Source organism: Dama dama, chromosome 4 (genome assembly GCF_033118175.1).
Source record: "Dama dama isolate Ldn47 chromosome 4, ASM3311817v1, whole genome shotgun sequence".
NCBI classification, from domain to species: Eukaryota; Metazoa; Chordata; class Mammalia; order Artiodactyla; family Cervidae; genus Dama; species Dama dama.
Window position 1 is genome coordinate 65744197 of NC_083684.1, and position 24063 is coordinate 65768259.

Here is a 24063-nt window from a genome sequence, read left to right on the forward strand (position 1 = left end):
GAAGTGGGGTGCTAGCTGAACCCAGGAATATTCCTGCAATTAGAATTAATTTAAACAGTTTAAGTAAACAAGGACTGGCTTTGTGTAGTGATGACAAGCTAGAATTTTGAAACACAAAACTCTTAGAAAGGGCTACTTCATACAAACACTTCTGAGAAAAATGTCTTGACATTCCACTTCTCCAAGAATCAAGCTTATTAGTCACTGCAGGGGCCCTGAGTGCACCCTGAGGGGAATGCAGGATTAAGAAAAGCAGGCACCATACTGTGCTTTGGACATTCTGGCCTTGGGATTTCAGGAAGGGTCTCTTGGGTCCATCCACGTCTTCAGCAAGGCCAGATAAGTTTGGAGGAGTCTCTCCTGGTTTTCAGGTCTCCCAGTTATTGGTTGATGACCCCAATTTTGTTTGGCAGTGTATTAACATGCATAGCGCCCAGTTAAAAGACACCGAGTAGAACCTCCCTGGTGGTGCAGTGCTAAATAATCTACCTGCCAATGCACATGACCCGGGTTTGATCCCTAGTGTGGGAGGATGCCACGTGCCTCGCAGCAACTAAGCCGAGCAACACAAGTACTGAGCCTGTGCCCCAAAGCCTGTGCTCTGCAACCGCAGCAGCCCCAGCACTGAGAAGCCTGCACACAAGTAACCAGGAAGTCGCTTCTGCTGCTGCAGCTAGAGAAAGCCCACGTGCAGCAAAGAGAGGCTCAGCTCAGCCCATAGAACAGACAGACACTGAGTCCTCTGGGCCGACCAAAAGAACCTTCAAAACGCCAGTCTCCAACCATACCCCAGCCAAGGTTACATGGAGAATTCACAGCCCGATTGCTGCAAAAAGACAAAGAAGCCAGCACAATGAAGACTCAGCAGAGCCAAAGATTAATTTTAAAGATTATTAAGGGACAAACAGACTGGTTCCAAATAGGAAAAGGAGTACATCAAGGCTATATATTGTCACCCTGCTTATTTAACTTATATGCAGAGTACATCATGAGAAACGCTGGGCTGGAAGAAGCACAAGCTGTAATTAAGATTGCCACGAGAAATATCAATAACCTCAGATATGCAGATAACACCACCCTTAGGGCAGAAAGTGAAGAGGAACTAAAAAGCTTCTTGATCAAAGTGAAAGGGGAGAGTGAAAAAGTTGGCTCAACATTCAGAAAACTAAGATCATGGCATCCGGTCCCATAACTTCATGGGAACTAGATGGGGAAACAGTGGAAACAGTGTCAGACTTTATCTTGGGGGTCTCCAAAATCACTGCAGATGGTGATTGCAGCCATGAAGTTATGACGCTTACTCCAAAAAAAAAAAAAAAAAAAAAAAAAAGACACTTACTCCTTGGAAGGAAAGTTATGACCAATCTAGATAGCATATTAAAAAGCAGAGACATTACTTTGCCAACAAAGGTCCATCTAGTCAAGGCTATGGTTTTTCCAGTGGTCATGTATGGATGTGAGAGTTGGACTGTGAAGAAAGCTGAGCGACGAAGAACTGATGCTTTTCAACTGTGGTGTTGGAGAAGACTTGAGAGTCCCTTGGACTGCAAGGAGATCCAACCAGTCCATCCTAAAGGAGATCAGTCCTGGGTGTTCATTGGAAGGACTGACGCTGAAGCAGAAACTCCAATACTTTGGCCACCTCATGTGAAGAGTTGACTCATTGGAAAAGACCTTGATGCTGGGAGGGCTTGGGGGTAGGAGAAGGGGACGACAGAGGATGAGATGGCTGGATGGCATCACCGACTTGATAGACATGAGTTTGAGTAAACTCCGGGAGTATCGTGATGGACAGGGAGGCGTGGCGTGGTGTGATTCATGCGACTGCAAAGAGTCGGAAATGACTGAGCGAGTGAACTGAACTGAACAGAGAATAAACTTTTAATAAGAAATGTATTCTTCTTTATAAAAGTTTCCGTTCCATGCCTATGATGACAAAGCTTCAAAAACTTATATGAGAAAAACTTGTTTACATCATAATATATAATACTTAAGCCAATACTTCAATGTAATGGAATGTCAAATTTCTATATGATCACTTGATGGTGATTAGGCAATTTACTTCTTGTTGAAAAATTGGAATATATTTTCTCTCATGTCTTTGTTGTCTGTTTCTGAAAGATCTGTCACTTGTGGACAACAAAGCACATTGTCAAATATAAAGTCTTAAGACACTAGAATTTGTTTTCACGAAAATTATCAACGTGGCACTATTGATAAACATTTCTATGTGTACTATCTAACTGAACTCAAGTCTTAAAGGAACTGTCTTTCTTTACATTTACAGGGCACCTACTATGTTCCTTGTCATTGTCTACGTGCATTATAATGTTACAAAAATCTAAAAATAACCCACAGACTTATGTATTTGTTAGTGGAAGGCAGGAAAGAAATGTAAATTAAGTTAGATCTGGGTCATAACATGTGGATAGAAAAAGTAACACTAAGGAAAAACTATTGAAATATACAAAAGAAATAGGATGGCAGTATTTAAGAGATTAGCACTGAAATATATATATTACCATATGTAAAAGAGCCAGTGGGAGTTTAATGTGTGAGCAAGTGCTCTGTGACAATCTGGAGGGATACAGTGACAAGAGAGGTGGGTTCAGGAAGGAAGGGATGTATGTACGCCTATGGCCTATTCAAGATGTACAGCAAAAACCATCACAATATTGTAAAAAAAAAAAAAAAAAAATTTACTGATGGTGACTTAGGGCTGAACACAGAATCAAAGCTTTCCCACACTTAACACATTTGTGTAGTTTTCCTTCAGGTTGAATTTTCTGAGGGTCAAAAAGTTGATGTATTTTACTGCATTCTCTACATGTGTAAGTTTTCACTGCAGTATCGATTCTCAGATGATCTGCAACGTCATTCCTTGTGACTGAAGGGTTTGCCACATAAATAACATGTATGTGGTTCCTCTCCTCTATGAAATGCCTAATGGGCAGTTCATGCTGAACATGCACTAGAAACTCTGCCACATTCATTTCACTTGTGTTTTCTATACAATATGAACTCTGAATTATAAGGCCTGAACACTGATTAAAGGCTTTGTACCACTCATGACATTTGCACTAAAATGTTTCTCACAGAGTAACAGTAAATACGTACTTACTGGGGCTCCAGGACAGGCATCTTTGTGGTATATGCAGGTTCCTAGTCCATCCAGCCCCTGGACTGCTTCCTTCTTCGAAGCAGAATAGAAGGCATGCAGATTTTTCTTGGGGATTGGGCAGTTTTTCTCCCGGCCTCTCTCACCTTGCCTTCTATATTAATGCTGACTCTGAAAACAAGATTTTGTGAAGCAGGATTTCTGTTCCAAAAGGAAGAGCTAAGACAGGAAAGGAAGAGGTCGGAGGGGCAAGTAGGTGTTGATCACTTCAAGATTCAGATGGAAGTCTAGTTCTCACTGACCAGCTCTGGGTGTGATAATAGGGAGTTGAACTTCTTCAGGCCTCGTCCCTTGTACTAAACCATATATTTAGAGAGGAGACTTCTCTTCTTACCAGAACATTCCATTGATGTAAGGGCTTTATATAGAAAGGCTTTCACTTTTGGGTTCCTTGAGTTTAAAGGATGACTTTTTATGAGCCACTCTTTGGTTTTTTCCCTTAATGTAGAAAACATTATAAGTGTACAGATAATTCCTAAAACAGTAGAAGTGAGTTCATTTTGAAGACTGTGAAAAGATTGAATGTCATGCACTACTCATTCTATCAGTTTATTCCAATATGTTCATGTTCATACCAGGATGAAAAGAAAACCAAACCTCTATGTAAAAGGTAAGCACATTTTTAAGACAAAAATGTTGTATTTCTTCAGTGCAGACTTATTATAAATACCTTATAGAACCGAGTCTTAACCTGTTTTTTTTTTTTTCTCTTCCCTGAAAGAGTTATGCAGTTGTTGAAGCTTCTAACCAAGGAAGAACTTGAAGGACTGGGAGATTTGGTCCCCTTGTCTCCAGGCTGTGAGTATAAGTTCCCTCCCTCCATTCCCTTAGGTATTGTTAAATGTAGCAAAGGGATTTTTAACTTTCATAACCCAAATGAAGAAAGTGGATTTTTTTTTTTTTTGTTTGCTTGTGGATTTGTGTAATCATTGATGGCTAAGTTTGGCTGATTGTGATATAAAGAATGGCTTCTGTTTTCTGTATTTATTCATACACCAGAAATAGTGTTTATTGTTATATAAAGGCTATAAAAGTTTTCATAAGCCTTTATATTTTGAACTCTTTATTTAAACACTGTTGGAAAATGTGGCATAAATCTTGTGTCATTATTTAATAAACTGTAGTAATATATACTAACAAAAAAAATTTTTTTAAATAAAATGTTTCTCACAACTGTCACATTTCTAATGTTTCTCTTTAGTATGAATTCTCCGATGGATTCTAAGTTCGTCATTTCAAGTAAAGCACCGGCCATATATATCATATGGTTTCTCTCCTGTCTGAACTGCCTGATGATGTTATGGATGACTGTGCCTAAATGGTTTGTCACAATTCTTATATTTCTAAGGTTCTCTCCAGTATGAATTCTGATGAACTGCGAAGTTTGCATTCACACTGAAAGCCCTGCCACATATACCTCATTTATCTGGTTTCTCTCCCGTATGAACTCTCTGATGAATACCAAGGTTAACAGTACAAACAAACGCCTTGCCACATACATCACATATATATGCTTTCTCTCCAGTATGAATTCTCCGATGAAGAACAAGTTTTGCAGTCTGATTAAAGTCCTTGCCGCCACACATCACATTTTTAAGATTTCTCTCCAGTATGAACTCTCTGATGAACAGCAAGATGTCCAGTACGAGTAAACGCCTTGCCACACACATCACATTTATATGGCTTCTCTCCAGTATGAATTCTCCGATGAGCTGCAAGGCTTGAAGTTATACTAAAGCCTTTGCCACATACAGAGCATTTATATGGTTTCTCTCCAGTATGAACTCTCTGATGGTCAGCAAGATGTCCAGTACGAGTAAACACCTTGCCACACACATCACATTTATATGGCTTCTCTCCAGTATGAATTCTCCGATGAACTGCAAGGCTTGAAGTTATACTAAAGCCTTTGCCACATACATCACATTTATGTGGTTTCTCTCCAGTATGAATTCTCCGATGAACTGCAAGGCTTGAATTTGAACTAAAGGACTTGCCACACACATCACATTTATATGGCTTCTCTCCAGTATGAATTCTCCGATGAATTGCAAGCCTTGAAGTTTCAATAAAGCCTTTGCCACATACATCACATTTATATGGTCTCTCTCCAGTATGAATTCTCCGATGAACTGCAAAATGTGTAGACTGATTAAAGGCCTTGCCACATACATCACATTTATATGGTTTCTCTCCAGTATGAATTCTCCAATGAACTACAAGGCTTGAATTTGAACTAAAGGACTTGCCACATACATGACATTTACATGGCTTCTCTCCAGTATGAACTCTCCGATGAACTGCAAGGCTTGAAGTTTCACTAAAGCCTTTGCCACATACATCACATTTATATGGTTTCTCTCCAGTATGAACTCTCTGATGAACAGCAAGATGTCCAGTAAGAGCAAACGCCTTGCCACACACATCACATTTATATGGTGTCTCTCCAGTATGAATTCTCCGATGAACTGCAAGATTTGCAGTTTGACTAAAGGCTCTGCCACATATATCACATTTATATGGTTTCTCTCCCATATGGAATCTCCAATGAACTGCAAGCTTTGCAGCTTCATTAAAGGCCTTGCCACATACATCACATTTATATTGTTTCTCTCCAGTATGTACTCTCAAATGAACAGCAAGGTGTGAATTTACTCTAAAAGTCCTGCCACACACATCACATTTATATGGTTTCACTCCAGTATGAAGTCTCTGATGAACAGTAAGACTTCCAGTATGACGAAACGCCTTGTCACATACATTGCATTTGTATGGCTTCTCTCCAGAATGAATTCTCTGATGAAGTGCAAGGCTTGCAGTTTGACTAAAGTCCTTTCCCGAAACATCACATTTATATGGCTTCACTCCGGTATGAATTCTCTGATGATTTTCAAGGTGTGTACTTTGGTGAAACCAGTGATCACACACATCACATTTATATGGTTTCTCTCCAGTATGAATTTTCTGATGAACTGCAAGCCTTGAAGTTTCACTAAAGCCTTTGCCACATACATCACATTTATATGGTTTCTCTCCAGTATGAACTCTCTGATGAACAGCAAGATGTCCAGTACGAGTAAACGCCTTGCCACACACATCACATTTATATGGCTTCTCTCCAGTATGAACTCTCCGATGAACTGCAAGGCTTGAACTTATACTAAAGCCTTTGCCACATACATCACATTTATATGGTTTCTCTCCAGTATGAACTCTCTGATGGTCAGCAAGATGTCCAGTACGAGTAAACGCCTTGCCACACACATCACATTTATATGGCTTCTCTCCAGTATGAATTCTCCGATGAACTGCAAGGCTTGAAGTTATACTAAAACCTTTGCCACATACATCACATTTATGTGGTTTCTCTCCAGTATGAATTCTCCGATGAACTGCAAGGCTTGAATTTGAACTAAAGGACTTGCCACACACATGACATTTATATGGCTTCTCTCCAGTATGAACTCTCCGATGAACTGCAAGGCTTGAAGTTTCACTAAAGCCTTTGCCACATACATCACATTTATATGGTTTCTCTCCAGTATGAATTCTCCGATGAACTGCAAAATGTGTAGACTGATTAAAGGCCTTGCCACATACATCACATTTATATGGTTTCTCTCCAGTATGAATTCTCCAATGAACTACAAGGCTTGAATTTGAACTAAAGGACTTGCCACATACATGACATTTACATGGCTTCTCTCCAGTATGAACTCTCCGATGAACTGCAAGGCTTGAAGTTTCACTAAAGCCTTTGCCACATACATCACATTTATATGGTTTCTCTCCAGTATGAACTCTCTGATGAACAGCAAGATGTCCAGTATGAGCAAACGCCTTGCCACACACATCACATTTATATGGTTTCTCTCCAGTATGAATTCTCCAATGAATTGCAAGTTTTGTAGTTTGATTAAAAGCCTTGCCACACATGTCACATTTATATGGTTTTCCTCCTATATGGATTCTTTGATGTCCAGTGAGTTCTGAGTCCTGAAGAAAGGTTATGTCACACTCATTACATTTGTAAGGTCTTTTCTTTTGTGTTTCATGGTCTGGTAACAGTTCTGAAGGATGCATAACAGCATCCTCATGTTTATGAGAAAAGCCTTTGCAGACATTACGAGTTCTCTGAGGTGGTAAACCTGTGGCCCTGACATCTGTCACAACCTGACTACATTCAGAAATTATCCCTTCAGATTGTACCACCTGCAGTTTATTCTGAAAGCTTGATCCGTGCCTCTCAAAAGGTCTCTTTCCTACATCACTTCTACTAGGATGTGGTCTTCCATCAGTGAGGTTTTTGTTATGGGATGTAGACATTCCTTTGTCATTTCTTTCATCATCTGTCCACAGACAATCAAAGTCATGTACATTTTCCTGGATGTCCCTCAGGTGAAAATCTTTAATTTCAAGACGTTCAGCTCTTCCAAATATCACTCTTTGAAAAATCTCCCCTTTACCACTGTTTACTTTTGCCCGTAATTTCTTGATCTTATCTATATGAGACATATCTACAAGACATAAAGAACCACAGGTATTCTATTAGTAACAATTCATAAATAAATTATTTCTTGTCAAACACATGACATTATACCATGAGTCATATTTGTCCTGAAAATAATTATGAATCTTCGCAATGATGATCTTAAAACTATAGAACACTAAAGGAATAGAACTCTTTGAAAAGGAGTGATCATATGCAATTCAAATTAATTTTAGGGTAGTGTAGTTTCAAAGACAATCAGAAAACATTCATTTTATGTAAACACATGTCAGTTCACAAAGAAAACATATTTCCCCACCATGACCTCAAAGCTCATCCTACTTTGTCCTAAACACATTGCTCTCTCATAATTGAGGAGAAAATAATGGTATATTTTACACACTTTATGCATCCTTATACATGTTTAAATGGTGAAGAACATACAGGACTATAGAGGTGACTCAGTGGTAAAGAAACTGCCTGCCAATGCAGAAGATGCGGCACAGGGGGATACAATCCCTGGGTCAGAAAGATCCCCTGGAGCAGGAAATCACAACCCAGTGCACTATTTTTGCCTGAAAAAACTTCCATGGATAGGAAAGCTTGGTGGGCTACAGTCCATGAGATCACAAAGAGTCAGACAGGTCTGAGCAACTGAGCAAACAAGCATCAAAGAGGCAATACACTGGAATGGTAAACAATGCCAAAGAAGCATTCTAATGAATAATGTAAAAAATAAATGGCAGTTAGAAACTGTTCAACAAATACTGCATTGAGAAAATAAAAAATTCTGTAAACAATATATATATATATAATTTTTGTTGTTGTTGTTGGACCATGTGGCTTATGAGATCTTGGTTCCCTGACCATGGATTAACTCCAGGCTTCCTGCAGTGAAACTACTGAATCCTATCCACTGGACTGTCAGAGAATTCCCTAAAATAATTTTAAAAATTAAAAAATAAACACTTTTCTAAATACCTCTTAGAAATCTATCAGTAGATAGATATATAAGCATTTTATGACATTAACAAGTGGTTAATGTCAGTTATATTGTGTAATACAAAAAGACCATCATTTTTAAAAAACAAAAAATATGAGAAACATTCTCTACTTATACAATAATCATTCAATACATCAACTCCATATCTACACAGTAACTTAAACTCACCCAGTTCATTGGCTCCAACATACATGTAAAGGAACAACCTTTGGGGCTTTCCTTCTGGCCAGAGGTAAAGAATCCATCTGCTAGTGCAGGGCACACAGGTTTGATCCCTGATCCGGGAAATTCCCACATGCCTGAGAACAATTAAGCCTGCAGGCCACAGGTGATGATTCTGTGCTCTAGAGCTGGGGAGTCACAACTACTGAGCAAACACACAGAGACCATGCATTGCAACAACAGAATCCACTAGAATGAGAAGTACAGGCACTGTAACTAGAGGGTAGCCCTTGCTCGCTGCCAGTAGAGAAAACCCCCAAAGCAACAAAGACCCAGTGAAGATAAAAACAAATAAATTTTAATAAATTTTTAAACATACTGTTATGAAGATAAAGGAATGTAATTTGAAAACTTACTTATCTTTTAAGCAAAAGTAACCTTTGAGGCAAACTCCCTGGTGGTCCAGTAGTTAGGACTATGTGCTTCCACTGTAGGGGGCACAAAATCTCTCCATGAATCAGCAACTAAGAACCAGAGTACCATGTGGCACAGCAAAAAAAAAAAAAAAGTAACTTCTGATATTTTCTATAAAACACACAACAGTCTATGCCACCTAACAGCACGAATTACCACAGGAGGGGGACAAGGGGAAGTAAATCCCTTTGAAACACCTCATCACATGCTACCCAAATTCAAGCAACAAAATTGACAGGAGTCAAATGACAGATTGTTGCAGAAAATATAAAGACCTTGCCTTTTGGGACCTCTTTTCTTGGAGTCCACTTTCCATGAAACCTCTCTCTTTTCTTAAAAAAAAAAAAAAAAAAAACGCTTTGTTCATTTAGAAACAGCCATCTGTGAGTCAGAAGTACTTTCCATTTTCCTTAATAAAATGTAATTTTGAGGTAGGAGTTGGATGGGCTGCAGGTTGGACATCTACAATCAGCTACCCTCCTTTTTGCATGCCCTGAGATAAGAGATAGGTGGGCTCAGGTTTAGGAATTTACAGCCAACAAAAACAGGGTAAACAGCCAGTTTGTCTCTTAATTCAGGGGAATAATCGTGGCAAGGACAAAGAAAGGAAAAACCCTGTCTGATAAGAGATACAGTGCACAAATGCAGAAAGGCTCCTTGGAGGTAAAAGTCAGAGGATCATTCCAGGAAAAATGAGTTTTGCTCCTCTGAGAAGCCTTTACTTCAAGATCCAGGGTGTACCTGTGTAGGGAAGGGGAGGGTCCTGAGACAAATTAACCAGGGTGGACAAAGCAAGGTGATTGGCCCACATTTCTCATCCCTTTCTTACTAAAAACACACATCTTACTTTCCTTAAGCAACCATGAGCAGTCCATTATATTAGCATTTTGTAGACTGGTGAACATAAATACCAGTGATAATGTCTAAGAATATCTACTTTCTTATAGAGAACATCTCAGGGTGGCACCAAACGTATTCATTAAAAGTCCAAAATCTCTTCAGTTTGTCTGTAAGAGGAAATGAGTTTTCAGTAATCTGTGATTCAGAATCTTACTTTATTTGGAAATGACCTATATATTCAATGAACTTTCATCACTTAGTTTAGCATAACCCTAAAAATTCAGGTTATTCAAATCCGGAGAGACTATTTCAGACAGATATTTCTAAAGTATAATCTTTCCTAACAGAGTTTATCTAAAAGCTTCAATCGCATTTGCATTCTTTCCTTAAAAATGTCTTCACTCCAGTTACTTTAACTGTTCACTAACTTACTTGACGTAAACCTAGGCACAATAAAAGTATTAGACAATGTTGAAGACTCAAGACATGTCTTAATTAGTTTAGCAAACAAACATTAATACTAGATCTTTAATATTGAATATTTCCCAGTTCACATGAACCTGAAATTCACTTAAGTTAAATTCTCTTGAAATGGTTTGATTTGTCCTTTTTTTTTTTTTTTTTTACAAACAATTGAATTAGAGCTCATTTACAATTAACCTCAGCAATATTATCCAAAAACAAAGACACACACTGAGACAAACATACGTGCAGATCGACAGACATGAGAGCTCTCGTACTTTCCTGCTTGAGATTTAAAATGCTTCTTTCACCCTTTTCTTCCCAGCACCCGCACCATGGTTTAAAATTCTAATTTGCCCAAGACTGAAATCTCTGGCAAAATAGGTTACATGTTTCAAGGACAAGGCAAAGGTTGCATGCTATGCAGGGTCACTTAATGCCTGTCCAACTCCCTGCAACCCCATTAGTCTATCCCACCAGGCTCCTCTGTCCATGATGGGACTCTCCAGGCAAGAATACTGGAGTGGGTTGCCATTCACTCCTCCAGGGGATCTTCCCTACCCAGGGTCAAATCCACGTCTCCTATGTCTCTCCCTAGGGCTGGCAGGTTCTTTACCACTAGAGTCATCTGGGAAGCCCTGGCAAAGGTTAACTTTAAGCTTTTTGAGGGGCAGGCCTTTTTAACAAGCTTGCTGTTTTTAATTCCACATGTAAAGAGAAACGGTTTTGCACTTTCAAATGAAAAAAAAAATTCATCTTTACCAGTTTTTTCCAGAGTCTAAACAATATTATTGCCATCCTGTATCAAACAAGTTATCTTTCCTTTCTGTAGTCATACCTTTATGGCTAAAATACAAATCGAATAGTGCTCAAATTGACTGTGATAACAGGGCCAGAAAGACTGATAAAAATCTTGGAATGTCCCTCCAGGAAGATGGGGTCTTTGATCAGAAGACTCTAAAGGGGCAAACAAATTTGCTAGAGTGGGGAAACCTGGGCTCCCCCTCCTACTGAGAGACAGGGGCCATCAGAAGGGGACCAGCTGATGGAGAGGGAGAAGGAGGGGTTGGCAGGGGTCAAAGGCCACAACAGGACAGAGAATGGAGAGAGAAAGGGCAGGGGGGGACACTATTGGAGCTGTGGGCCGGCTAAAGAGAGTCAACTTAAAAAGTAAAGATTTGATCAGCCAAAATATAATGTGACATTGTAACATGGATAATCATCCTCACAAATCGCGTATTTCTTCTTCCAGTTGGAACTTCTCTTTAGACAGTTTTAAGTTAACCTTTATTTACCTCACGGTAGGCAGAGAGGAGGATCCAGGAGTCAATTTGGATGGTGCTAAGCCTGGGGCTTGGTTGGCAAGGGCCCCTGCAAAGGCTGAACAATCTCAAGATTTGTCCCCTATCTTATCTATGCTGCTGTAAGCCTTGCACTCACAGGAGACAGGACATTCACACTCAAGGCAGTTTCCATGCAGGTTAGAAGCAAGGTCAGAGGAATGTACTGCTTTGTCTTGAAGCCTAAACAAGACTATTTATTTAATTTCCCTAACACCTGGGTGTCTCCATGGTAAGAATCTGCTTAGTGATGCGGGAATTATGGGTTCAATTCTTGTTCTGGGAAGATCTCACATGTCACGGAGAATAAGTTGATGAACTACAGATAGTGAGCTTGTATGGCAGAACTGCTCACACCCGTGTGCCCAGGGCCCGTGCTTCACAACTAAAGAAACCACCACAAGGAGAAACCGTGCTCCCCACAACTACAGAGTAGCCCTCACTCGTCTCCAGCAGACAGAAGTCCGCAGAGCACAAAAGACCCAGGACAGGCCAAAAACAAAGACCTCGCCTTCATCTCTGTGGGTGCTACAGCTCCACTGGAGGGTGCTGTACATTTCGCATGTTGAAGAACAGAGCCGTCAGTTACGGAGAAGAAAAACCTCCTGTGAGATTCACAAACATTAAACATCTGTTTTCTCACAGAACTCTCCCCCTTGGAGAGTTTCCCAAACCCCATGGATATTGCGGCTTCCTCTCTGTCCTTGTGACAGTTGACCTGTGATCACACTGTTGATACTTTCCCACTCATCTGGATTTTCGCTATTAGCACTTCCTTCTCCACAATCCAGGGGTCTTCCTTCTTGTGCCACAAGAATGGAGATAACCTTCAGATCAGAAACAGAAATTCCTACTCACAAGTAATGCCACATACTGTGGCTTCTTCCAGAAAACAACTTCTCTTTTCCTTAATAAATGTATCTGTTATTCTTAATACATTGGTGTATTCATTTCTTTTGGCTCAGGGGAGTGTTCGCTGCTGCTTGGTCATCTCTCCAAGTTCAGCAAGTAGGGGCTAGGCTGCAGTTGCAGTGCTCGTGCTCCTTACTTGCTGTGGCAAGAGCAAATTCTGTCACTCTAAGAAATGACTCAAAAAAAAAAAAGGAAATCGCTCAGATCAAACAGTTAAGAAATGAGGCAACAGCACGTGAGCTCAGGTGGTTGGGAGTGACAACTGAACCTGAAGAATCAACTAGTTAACTACCAGAGAAGGAAAGAGCATCCACAGAGCATGCCCTGACAATATCTGAAACAAGTTCAAGGAAGCTGAAATACAACAGAACAGCATAAATGTCATGAGACAGGGTCACACCCTCTTCCATCGCAACCGACACAATGTCGATTATCTTGCTACAATTTACATCATTCATGTGATGATGCAGAAAAAACTTATCGCCATGAAAGACACTTAAGACAGAACTGAAACTGCTACAAAGCATACACCATTATTTATGAGATGATGTTTTTGTAATAAAACCATGGAGTTACATATCCATATTGAGACACACAGGTATAGCTGCTCTGTGACATGTGGGATCTTCCCAGAGCAAGGATCAAACCTGTGTCTCCTGCACTGGTAGGTGTAGAATCCAGCTCTTTTGTCAGCCAAGGAGTGAGGACATTATAAACCAACAGGAAAATACTTCACAAATAAATTTACTATCTGCCTCCTTTTGAATGCACAGGGAACAGTATAACATACAGCACAATATGCAGCAGGTATCTAGTTCCTATCTAAGAACTACTGAACCAAGAACACAGGGCTAGAAAACAGGCAACTGGATATTTCAAAGTTTGAAATCAGCTCTATAAATGCTCAAGTTCTGAAAAAACTCCTTGTGTATCACACATTGGCAGGTCACCAGAAGGAAAGACAAGTTTAAACTCCTGATGCCAATCACGAAGCTTTATATGTGTGAGTCCACAAGGTTTTGAGTTTAATCAAGAAAAACAGGGAATCTCAAAAGGTACAGAGGGAACATGCCGAAGTACCCCAGGGCAGATCCCCACTTCAGGGGAAGTGATCCTCACCTACAGACAGCAGGTTCCTGAGGGTCTCCACCATCACGTCCTTGTACAAGGTCCTCTGGGCAGGGTCCAGGCATTCCCACTCCTTGGGAGTGAAATCTATGAACAGATCCTTGAAGGTCAACTGTGCCTGAAATGAAAACACATTTCACCAACGGGCCCTGAGGAGGGTTCTTTGTTTCACACAAAATGAAAAGAGGTGAGAGGGGTAAAGCTCAATTCAGTTGAAGTAATATTCTGATAGATCCATTAAAAGCTGCTTGAAGCAAACTGTTGGTCTCTAATCTAATTTCCAATTTCCTCTTTTTTTCTAAGATTATGATATCCTGCAATCAACATGAATTTGTCATGTATGTGGACAATACATCAAAAATACACATATTAAAACCAACACTGGGTTGTGTATGCAGAAGTGTTACATTCAACACACGGAGTGACACAGTCTCACTATCTAGATGAGTTACAGCAAGACTGGTCTCTTCACAGACGACAAAGTCCACAGTCACTTTAAAAGAACACAGACATTGTGATGATGACAACAGGTGCGTCAGCACGTCCTACTCACTAAGCGTTACTCTAAAGACGTCACACGGATGAACTTGTTATCAACATACAGCACGTTAGAGAAAGATCTGTGTCCAGCTTACTGGGGAGAAAACTCTGTCACTCTAAGAAATCACACAGATCAAACAGTTAAGAAATGAGGCAACAGCACCTGAGCTCAGGTGGATGGGAGAGACAACTGAACCTAAAGAATCAACCAGTTAACAACCAGAGAAGGAAAGAGCATTCAGAGAGTTCCCTGAGAATACTTGAAACAAGTTCAAGGAAGCTGAAATAAAACAGAACAGCATAAATGGGCATGAAACAGGGTCACATCCTCTCCCATCGCAACCCACACTGTCAAAAACTTACCACAACTTACATCATTCATGTGATGATGCAGAAAAAAATTAACGCCATGAAATACACTTAGGACACAACTGAAACTGCTACAAAGCATACACCATTATTTATAACATGATGTTTTTGTAATAAAACCATGGAGTTACATATCCATGCATTCATGCATGCATGTGTAAACACACAATTGCTTGAAACAAGAGGAGTTATCTTTATTTTTTTTCTTTCATTCTATCAAAATTCACTCAGTGTTAGCTTTGCAACTCAAACTTGAAATACAGCAGTGAACATGACGGAGCTTACAATCTGGCAGCCAGCCAGCCAATCCACACGTTTAACGCTACTATCGAAATAAATGCCTGACACAGGCCCGGTGCCAAGACAAGATTAAACAGAAAGTCTTCACCTACATTGAAAAATCACAGAAGGTCTGTGAGAGGAAGAAACACTTAGGATTGGCAAGGTGGGAAATGGAAGTGTTGCAAGGACAAAGGACAGCCTGAGTGCCAGCTCTGAGGCAGGAAGATATTACTGAACAGAAAATCTGACTGGGACACAGGGAATGTAGATGGGGTGATGCCAGGTAGCGGCTTACTTATGCAAGATCTATGGATTTAGGACTTTAATCCAAAAGATACCAGAAGTGTCTGAAGAATCTGCAAGAGGAAAGTTAGATGCTTAGATTTATTTTCCAGAGCTCAATCTGCTGTGTGTGGAAGTTGTCTTTACCTGCTTACTCATGCCAGACTGCAACCCTGCTGATGGCAGCCCACCAACTCCTCTATCCATGGAATTCTCCAGGCAAGAATACTGCAGTGGGTTCCCATTCTCTTCTTTCATGTTACTTCTTCATTCAGTAACTTTGTCAACATTCTATTTCTTTTTTAAAGCTTATTTATTTTGCTTATGTTGGGTCTTCGTTGCTGTGAGTGGGCTTTCTCTAGTTGCAGCTGCAGTGCCAGGGCTTCTCACTGCAGTGGCTTCTCTTATTTTGGAGCACAGGCTCTAGAGAGTGCAGGCTTCTGTAGTTATGGCTCCCGGGTTCTAGAGCACAGGCTCAGTAGTTGTGGCCCAAGGGCTTAGTTGCTCTGAGACATCTTCCCGGACCTGGGATGGAACCCGTGCACCCTACATTGGCAGGCACATTCTTAGCCACTTTACCACCAGGGAAGTCCTCAACATTATCTTATTCTAGTTCAAAAAAACTTAAAAGTAATACAAGCAGAAAATAACATACAGAAGATTTCCTCCAATCTTCATAAAATACCTATATTTAAAAATATCTGGGTCTCCCTACAGTAAGTGGTCAAGAATCCACTGGGCAATGCAAGAGATGTGGGTTGTTGCCTGGTCTGAGAGCCCACATGCTGAAGGCAACTAAGCCCATGAGTCTCAATTCCTGAGCCACAGCTCTAGAGCACACTAGGTGAAACTACTGAAGCCGGCGCGCTCTAGAGCCTCGGCTGCAAGAGAAGAGAAGCCATTGCAATGACAGGCGTGCGCACCGCAACCAGAGTGGCCACTACTCGCCAGAACCAGGGAAAAGACACTGAAGCAATGAAGATACAGTACAGGAAATAAATATATTTTAAAAAACAGAATGTGATTTTTATCCTTAATTTTAGGTATGTACTTATTAACAAAATCCAAAATTATTATTTTATTCCATTAAGAAAATATTGAATCAAGATTAGTAAAGTTGGAAAATTCCCTCATGGTCCAGTGGTTAAGATCCCTCACTTCCACTGAAGGGTTTCATGTTCGATCCCTATGCAGTGAACTAAGACCCTGGAAGCTGCATCATGTGGTCAAAAAAAAAAAAAGAAAAAAAAAATCAGTAAGCCTGATTTTACAGTTTAAATTAGATGGTGTAACGAAACACTCCCTATCCCTGACATCTCTTTCTGAACGCTCCATTCCCTTCCGAAACACTTAACTTTTCAAGGAGGTGCTCATTTAGTTTTAAATGTACTATAAAAAGTCAGAACTGATTTCCACTCATTGGCCTCTGTTGCAGATTTTACCCTGTACTGTACATGTTAATACCTGAGGTCCACATACAGGTTACCCTGGTTGACAGAGAGCAGACAGCGCATCCAGATGGGCCCTAAACAGTCCCTGCTGCCCAAAAGCAGTGAGGCCCATGGGTGAAAAGACCTGCCCAGGACAGTGTCCAGGGGAGCCTCCTCACAAGGGCCAGGTCACAGGTCATGGGGAGACGGGATCTAAGTGGAGATACAGGCCCTGAGGGAAGGCGCCGGGTGAGTGTGCATGTACAGGAGTCAGACAGGACACTCCACAGTCAGACACAATTGGCGAGTCCAGGGAAGGGCATTTCAGGAAGGCAGTGTGAGAATGCACTGAGAATATGACCTTACCTGAGAAACAGCCATGCCTGACTCCTGTTCTTTCCTCTCCTGGGCTTCTTCGTCCATGAGTCTTCACAGTTCTATCATGAAAGTTGAAAACATGCTGTTTAAAGCTTAGAGTCAACACATCCCTTTCCTGAGCCCCAACCACACACCCAGGGAAGCCCTCACCAGGAGGAACACAGTCCTCTGTGCCCACTGTCTCAGGAGGGACTCAGGACAATCAACTCCCACACACAGTCCAACACGGGACTTTCCCACACTTTCCTTGGATCACACTCCCCTCCTGGTGAGGCCTCATGCACACAGCAGCAGGGGGTACCTCCACTCACCCCAAGATCCCCTTCAGGTCACACAGCAGGCGGGGTTCAGCCCCACTCAGAACACAGTACCCTCCCCGCCCCCAGGGACTGATCTCAATCTCAGAAGTGGAGGCTAAGAGTCCTGGTGCTCAATGCAGGATCCAGATCGGAATCATCTGAGGCTCTGTGCACATTCCTGGGGCGAGGCCCCACACGAGATCCTGAGGAGCGGGTCTGATGGGGGAGAACCGACAAACCAAAGGAGTATGTGTATAGATACCATACACCCTGTGACCATGTGACACATGTGAACACTGTGAAATACAAACCACTAATGGACGCATCCATTACCAAATTCCCATGTTCTGTGTGTGGTGACAACACTGACGACCTACTCTCCTGACAAATTCCCAGCATGCAGTAACAGAACAGGATTAACTATGGTCAGCATGCTGCGCATACCTCCCCAGGACGCACTCATTTTACAACTCAAAGTCTGTAGCTTTTGACCAACATCTTCCTATCTTCCTGACCTTCCAGCGACCACCATCCTACCCTCTGGTGCTAGTGAGTTTCATTTTTTTTCCATTCGATATAATAGAAGGACATATAATATCAGTCTTTCCCTGTCTGTCTTAACTCACTTACCGTAATATTCTCTACATTCATCCAAGTTGTCCCAAGTGAGACAAATCTCCATAATTGTTTACAAGGTCGCCATTGATTGAACAAATCTTTATCCCAAGCTACAAGAAAATTAAATGCAAAGAAAGCAGAAAGCCAAAAGTAAAACCATCACAAAGAACATGGTGAAAGTTGCTTGAAAAGGCAACTTTTCAAAGAGTCAGTCAGTTCTTGCCCCATTTTTTCTCTCACATACCTCTACTCCTCACCAGGAATAGGGAAGGGGGTGACCCACACCTGAGAAAATCAAGTCACTGCCCCAGTCCCCACCTCAACAGGCTCTACACATGCATGCTCTTTTAATACAAATAATTACGAAATACACATGCCTCACAGACAGAAGCTTTGCAATTCTCATTCTTATCTGTACAATTTAAAGAAGCAAGATCTGCATTAGATTTTAAAGCCCAAAATCAATGTATGACGACTTAATAATTCTGAGCCAACTGCTTCAGCACTCTCTGGATCTAGTCCCCACCATCACCTGCACACTAGCTGTTTCCACTTCATTTGGTTGATCTGTTTCCCTACTTCTTTCTACATCTCCCTTTCTCTGCTCTCATCTCTGCTCTCCTGCTGTCCCTTCCTCCACTCTACTTCTTCCCTGCCTCCCATCCCGCCTCTCTCTGCCATCTGTTCGCCTGCAAGTTGCTTTCTCTCCAACCTCCCTGGTGAACCTCAATTTCCCTGCATTTCTGCCTTTCTTCCTCCATCTCTGCCCTCCCTTCCTCCCAACTCTCTGGCACTCCCAAGTGGCTATGCTTCCTTTCAGCTCGCTTTTTTTCTCAGCTCCTCCAATCACTAGGAGTCCCCTTTCTCTCGCAGCAGGATATTCTTGCTCTGGGCCCAACTCTTGTATCGCCTTCGCGGGCTGTCTCTGTGAACTGCCTCTCCACTGTCGCCCTCTTTGGGACCCCTGATTTACAGCCCCTCTCCCTTGAAGGCTACAGAAGGGGGCGGCAGAGGATGAGATGGTGAGATACCATCCCTGGACTCAGCGGACATGGATTTGAGAAAACTCTGGGAGATACAGGGCTCGCAAAGAGTCGGAATGAACAACCACACCTCCCTATCTTGCTCACCGTTAACTCTCCGGAGATCCTGCTTTTTTCTGAATTTCTCTCCTTGCCATACCCGCTCCCTACAAGGCTCATTCTCTTCCATGAAGCTGTCTCTTCCAAGTTCCTCACAATCCTCTTCACTGCCATCACTTGTCCCACATGCTTTTCTCAATTTTCCATTTCTCTAGGAGTCGCTGTCTCTGCTTCTCCTGATCCAGCCTTCCGCCCACTACTCCTACAGGGTAGGAGACTGAATAAGAAAGGCCCTCCCGCAAGAGCCAAATTCCGGCGGCTGGTATGTGGGGCCGAAGAACCATGGGTGTGACGTGGCTGGCTCAGGTCACCTCCCGCCACCAGGGATCAGGGGAAAAGTCACTCTGAACGGCAGAAGGACCGGCCTGCGGAGACTTAAGGACAAAGGGTTGGCAGAGACTGGGGTCTAAGGAGCGGGGCGGGCTCTCCAGAACCCCAGGACCGGGGAGAGAACGAGGCCTCTGCGGGAGCGGGCCGGCCGGCGAGGCCTCCAGGGCCCGAGAAGGAGAGGCTGAAGAACGTGCAGCGAATAAACCACCTCGCCTAATAGAATTGTATGTGGTACAGAAAGGGTAGACAGGTCAGTGAGGTCAGTAAACGGTTTTAAGTCGGAAAAAGGTGCGAAACGCAACGTTTCAGCGTTCCAAAAGCTGGAACCGGCTTCAGTGCGGACTTCAAAGCAAAAGACAGGCGCCCCTTCGCCGCTTACGGAGACGTCTGAATTTACTGGGGGTGGTGGGGCGGGAGCGGGGATTTAGAGTCAGTAGCGACCTTCAGACCCGGGGTACAAAGAAAAGGAGACTGCGAGAGGCAGGTGCGACTCCAAAAGACGGAAACTCACGCTAAGCTGGGAGTTCCACTCGCCGCTCTCGGCTTCCACTTGACTCACGGTGCGCGCACGCGCAGACATAAAGCTAAACGGCTGGAGGCGGAACCATGCCGTCAGAGGGTGGGTGGTGGAGAGAAGCCCGACCAGCAGAGGGCCTTTGAAAGGTGAGGCGGAACCTCGCTGCGCGCCTGGCGGGTCGTCTAGGCGCGGCGAGAGGGGCGGGCGGAGCGGAGCGACGTTCTGCGGCGGGGCGGGGCGACCCGGTGCGGCGCGGAGGGGCGGGGCGGAGCGTCCCGGCGCGGGTGGAGGGGCGGGGCGGGGCGTCTCAGCGCGGCGGGGCGGCGGGGCGGCGCGGCGCAGCGGGCGGAGGAAATACTTCAATACTGTCAGGTCAGTTCAGTTCAGTCGCTCAGTCGTGTCTGACTCTTTGCGACTCCATAAATCGCAGCACGCCAGGCCTCCCTGTCCATCACCAATTCCCGGAGTTTACTGGACTGCAGCCCGGAAATAAAAAAACAACTGCTCCTTGGAAGGAAAGTTATGATAGAACTACATGGAGTATTAAAAAGCAAAGGAATCACGTTGCCAACAAAGGTCCCTATAGACAAACTATGGGTTTTCCAGTAGTCAGCTAGTGATGTGATTTATTTTTTTATTTTTTTCTTTATTTGTTGGAGGCTAATTACTTCACAACATTTCAGTGGGTTTTGTCATACATTGACATGAATCAGCCATGGAGTTACATGTATTCCCCATCCGATACCCCCCTCCCACCTCCCTCTCCACCCGATTCCTCTGGGTCTTCCCAGTGCACCAGGCCAGAGCACTTGTCTCATGCATCCCACCTGGGCTGGTGGTCTGTTTCACTATAGATAATATACATGCTGTTCTTTCGAAACATCCCACCCTCACCTTCTCCCACAGAGTTCAAAAGTCTGTTCTGTACTTCTGTGTCTCTTTTTCTGTTTTACATATAGGGTTATCATTACCATCTTTCTAAATTCCATATATATGTGTTAGTATGCTGTACTGTTCTTTATCTTTCTGGCTTACTTCACTCTGTATAATGGGCTCCAGTTTCGTCCATCTCATTAGAACTGATTCAAATGAATTCTTTTTAACGGCTGAGTAATATTCCATGGTGTATATGTACCACAGCTTCCTTATCCATTTGTCTGCTGATGGGCATCTAGGTTGCTTCCATGTCCTGGCTATTATAAACAGTGCTGCGATGAACATTGGGGTGCACGTGTCTCTTTCAGATCTGGTTTCCTCAGTGTGTATGCCCAGAAGTGGGATTGCTGGGTCATATGGCAGTTCTATTTCCAGTTTTTTAAGAAATCTCCACACTGTTTTCTATAGTGGCTGTACTAGTTTGCATTCCCACCAATAGTGTAAGAGGGTTCCCTTTTCTCCACACCCTCTCCAACATTTATTGCTTGTAGACTTTTGGATAGCAGCCATCCTGACTGGCGTGTAATGGTACCTCATTGTTTTGATTTGCATTTCTCAGATAATGAGTGATGTTGAGCATCTTTTCATGTGTTTGTTAGCCATCTGTATGTCTTATTTGGAGAAATGTCTGTTTAGTTCTTTGGCCCATTTTTTGATTGGGTCATTTATTTTTCTGGAATTGAGCTTCAGGAGTTGCTTGCATATTTTTGAGATTAATTCTTTGTCTGTTTCTTCATTTGCTATTATTTTCTCCCAGTCTGAGGGCTGTCTTTTCGCCTTACTTATAGTTTCCTTTGCTGTGCAAAAGCTTTTAAGTTTCATTAGGTCCCATTTGTTTATTTTTGCTTTTATTTCCAATATTCTGGGAGGTGGGTCATAGCGGATCTTGCTGTGATTTATGTCGGAGAGTGTTTTGCCTATGTTCTCCTCTAGGAGATTTATAGTTTCTGGTCTGACATTTAGATCTTTAATCCATTTTGAGTTTATTTTTCTGTATGGTGTTAGAAAGTGTTCTAGTTTCATTCTTTTACAAGTGGTTGACCAGTTTTCCCAGCACCACTTGTTAAAGAGGTTGTCTTCCGGAGAGGGCAATGGCACCCCACTCCATTACTCTTGCCTGGAAAATCCCATGGACGGAGGAGCCTGGTAGGCTGCAGTCCATGTGGTCGCTAAGAGTCCGACATGATTGAGCGATTTCACTTTCACTTTTCACTTTCATGCATTGGAGAAGGAAATGGCAACCCACTCCATTCTTGCCTGGAGAATCCCAGGGATGGGGGAGCCTTGTGGGCTGCCGTCTATGGGGTCGCACGGAGTCAGACACGACTGAAGCGACTTAGCATCAGCAGCAGCAGATCGTTTGGTCAGATTTAGCCAATGTTGATGGGTGTATCATTTAACTTCTTGATAGGTCACAATGGGCATAAATACCAAGGCTCAGGGTCTAGTGAAAGTCCCCTCTGCCATCTTGGACCTAGTTGGCTCTAACCATTTTTCTGATGCTGTGTCATTCCTATCATTCCTGACAAAATCCATTTATCTAACTAACTGTAATCCAAGTTTAGAAAATCCTGATCATGGATAACTCTTTTTAGTAATTTTTCATACCTTTTTTATTTTCTTTTTTTTTTTTTTTCTTTTCTGAAAACACACTTCGTACTTTCCTTTAGCAACCAAGAACATTTATGTTAGCATTTTATAGATTGGTGAGCATAAAAAGCAGTGATAATTTCTAAAACCCTTGCTTTCTTAGAACATTTTAGGATGGCACCAAACATTATTCCTTTATAGTCCCAAATCTCTTTGTTTCTCTGTAAAAGGAAATTAGTGTTTAGTAGTAAATGTTTCAAAATCTTATTTTATTTGGAAATGATCTAACTATTCAATAGACTTCCAACACTTCGTTTAGCACAATCCTTAGAAATTCAAGTTATGCCCATCTGGAGAGACTATTTTAGGCAGATATTTCTAAAGATAATTATTCGTAAAAAGCTTATCTAAAAGCTCATATCTCATTTACTTTTTTTTTTAGAAGTTTCTTCACTCGAGGTAATGTCATTGGTGACAAACTTGTAACAGATATGATAATATTTAACTTATATTAAACCTAGGTACAATGAAAATGTTCTACTTAATTACTCTAAGACATATCTATATTAGATAGGTCAACAAACAAGCATTAATATCAGGTATTTAATACTGAATGTTTACCAGTTCACATGAACCTGGAATTTATTGTTTAATTTAGAATTATCTGATTTGTAAGCGCTTACCTTTCTTTAAATTAGAAAAAAAAAAAAAAGAGATTGTCTTTTTTCTATTGTATATCCTTGCCTCCTTTGTCAAACATAAGGTGTCCATAGGTTCGTGGATTTATCTCTGGGCTTTCTATTCTGTTCCATTGATCTATATTTCTGTCTTTGTGCCAGTACCATACTGTCTTGATGACTGTGGCTTTGTAGTAGAGTCTGAAGTCAGGCAGGTTGATTCCTCCAGTTCCATTCTTCTTTCTCAAGATTACTTTGGCTATTCGAGGTTTTTTGTATTTCCATACAAATTGTGAAATTATTTGTTCTAGTTCTGTGAAAAATACCGTTGGTAGCTTGATAGGGATTGCATTGAATCTATAGATTGCTTTGGGTAGAATAGCCATTTTGACAATATTGATTCTTCCAATCCATGAACACGGTATGTTTTTCCATCTGTTTGTGTCCTCTTTGATTTCTTTCATCAGTGTTTTATAGTTTTCTATGTATAGGTCTTTTGTTTCTTTAGGTAGATATACTCCTAAGTATTTTATTCTTTTTGTTGCAATGGTGAATGGTATTGTTTCCTTAATTTCTCTTTCTGTTTTTTCATTGTTAGTATATAGGAATGCAAGGGATTTCTGTGTGTTAATTTTATATCCTGCAACTTTACTATATTCATTGATTAGCTCTAGTAATTTTCTGG

At 41.8% G+C, this 24063-nt stretch overlaps 1 protein-coding gene across 6 annotated transcripts; it reads right to left on the reverse strand.

The window, feature by feature from the left end:
• Window positions 1-1575: 1575 nt before the first annotated feature.
• On the reverse strand, window positions 1576-20219 carry LOC133054778 (zinc finger protein 665-like). Of its 6 annotated transcripts, none has more exons than XR_009692510.1 (5): window positions 20170-20219; window positions 17258-17328; window positions 13980-14106; window positions 3122-7695; window positions 1576-1690 (listed from the first exon to the last, which is right to left on the reverse strand). XR_009692510.1 is itself a non-coding variant. In XM_061140090.1 (5 exons), the coding sequence occupies exons 3-5, from the start codon at window positions 17312-17314 to the stop codon at window positions 4772-4774; spliced, it is 3108 nt and encodes a 1035-aa protein (XP_060996073.1). In that variant the 5' UTR covers window positions 17315-17328; window positions 18199-18296; window positions 20170-20185; the 3' UTR covers window positions 1997-4771. The 6 variants fall into 6 exon arrangements, 5 of the variants coding, with proteins under 5 accessions (XP_060996074.1, XP_060996073.1, XP_060996070.1 ...); XM_061140090.1 differs by lacking the exon at window positions 1576-1690 and adding an exon at window positions 18199-18296 and having other exon boundaries at window positions 1997-7695; window positions 20170-20185; XM_061140087.1 differs by lacking the exon at window positions 1576-1690 and having other exon boundaries at window positions 1997-7695.
• Between the last annotated feature and the right edge of the window lie 3844 nt (window positions 20220-24063).

Bases quoted from the DNA above. Each gene is read 5' to 3' on its own strand.
- LOC133054778 (XM_061140087.1), bottom strand. From the start codon at position 17,314: ATGGACGAAGAAGCCCAGGAGAGGAAAGAACAGGAGTCAGGCATGGCT. The intron at 14,107-17,257 runs GTAAGGTCATAT...TTTTCATTTCAG, and splicing joins CAGGCATGGCTGTTTCTCAG to GCACAGTTGACCTTCAAGGA. The intron at 7,696-13,979 runs GTGAGGATCACT...TATGTCTTGTAG, and splicing joins CAGGAACCTGCTGTCTGTAG to ATATGTCTCATATAGATAAG.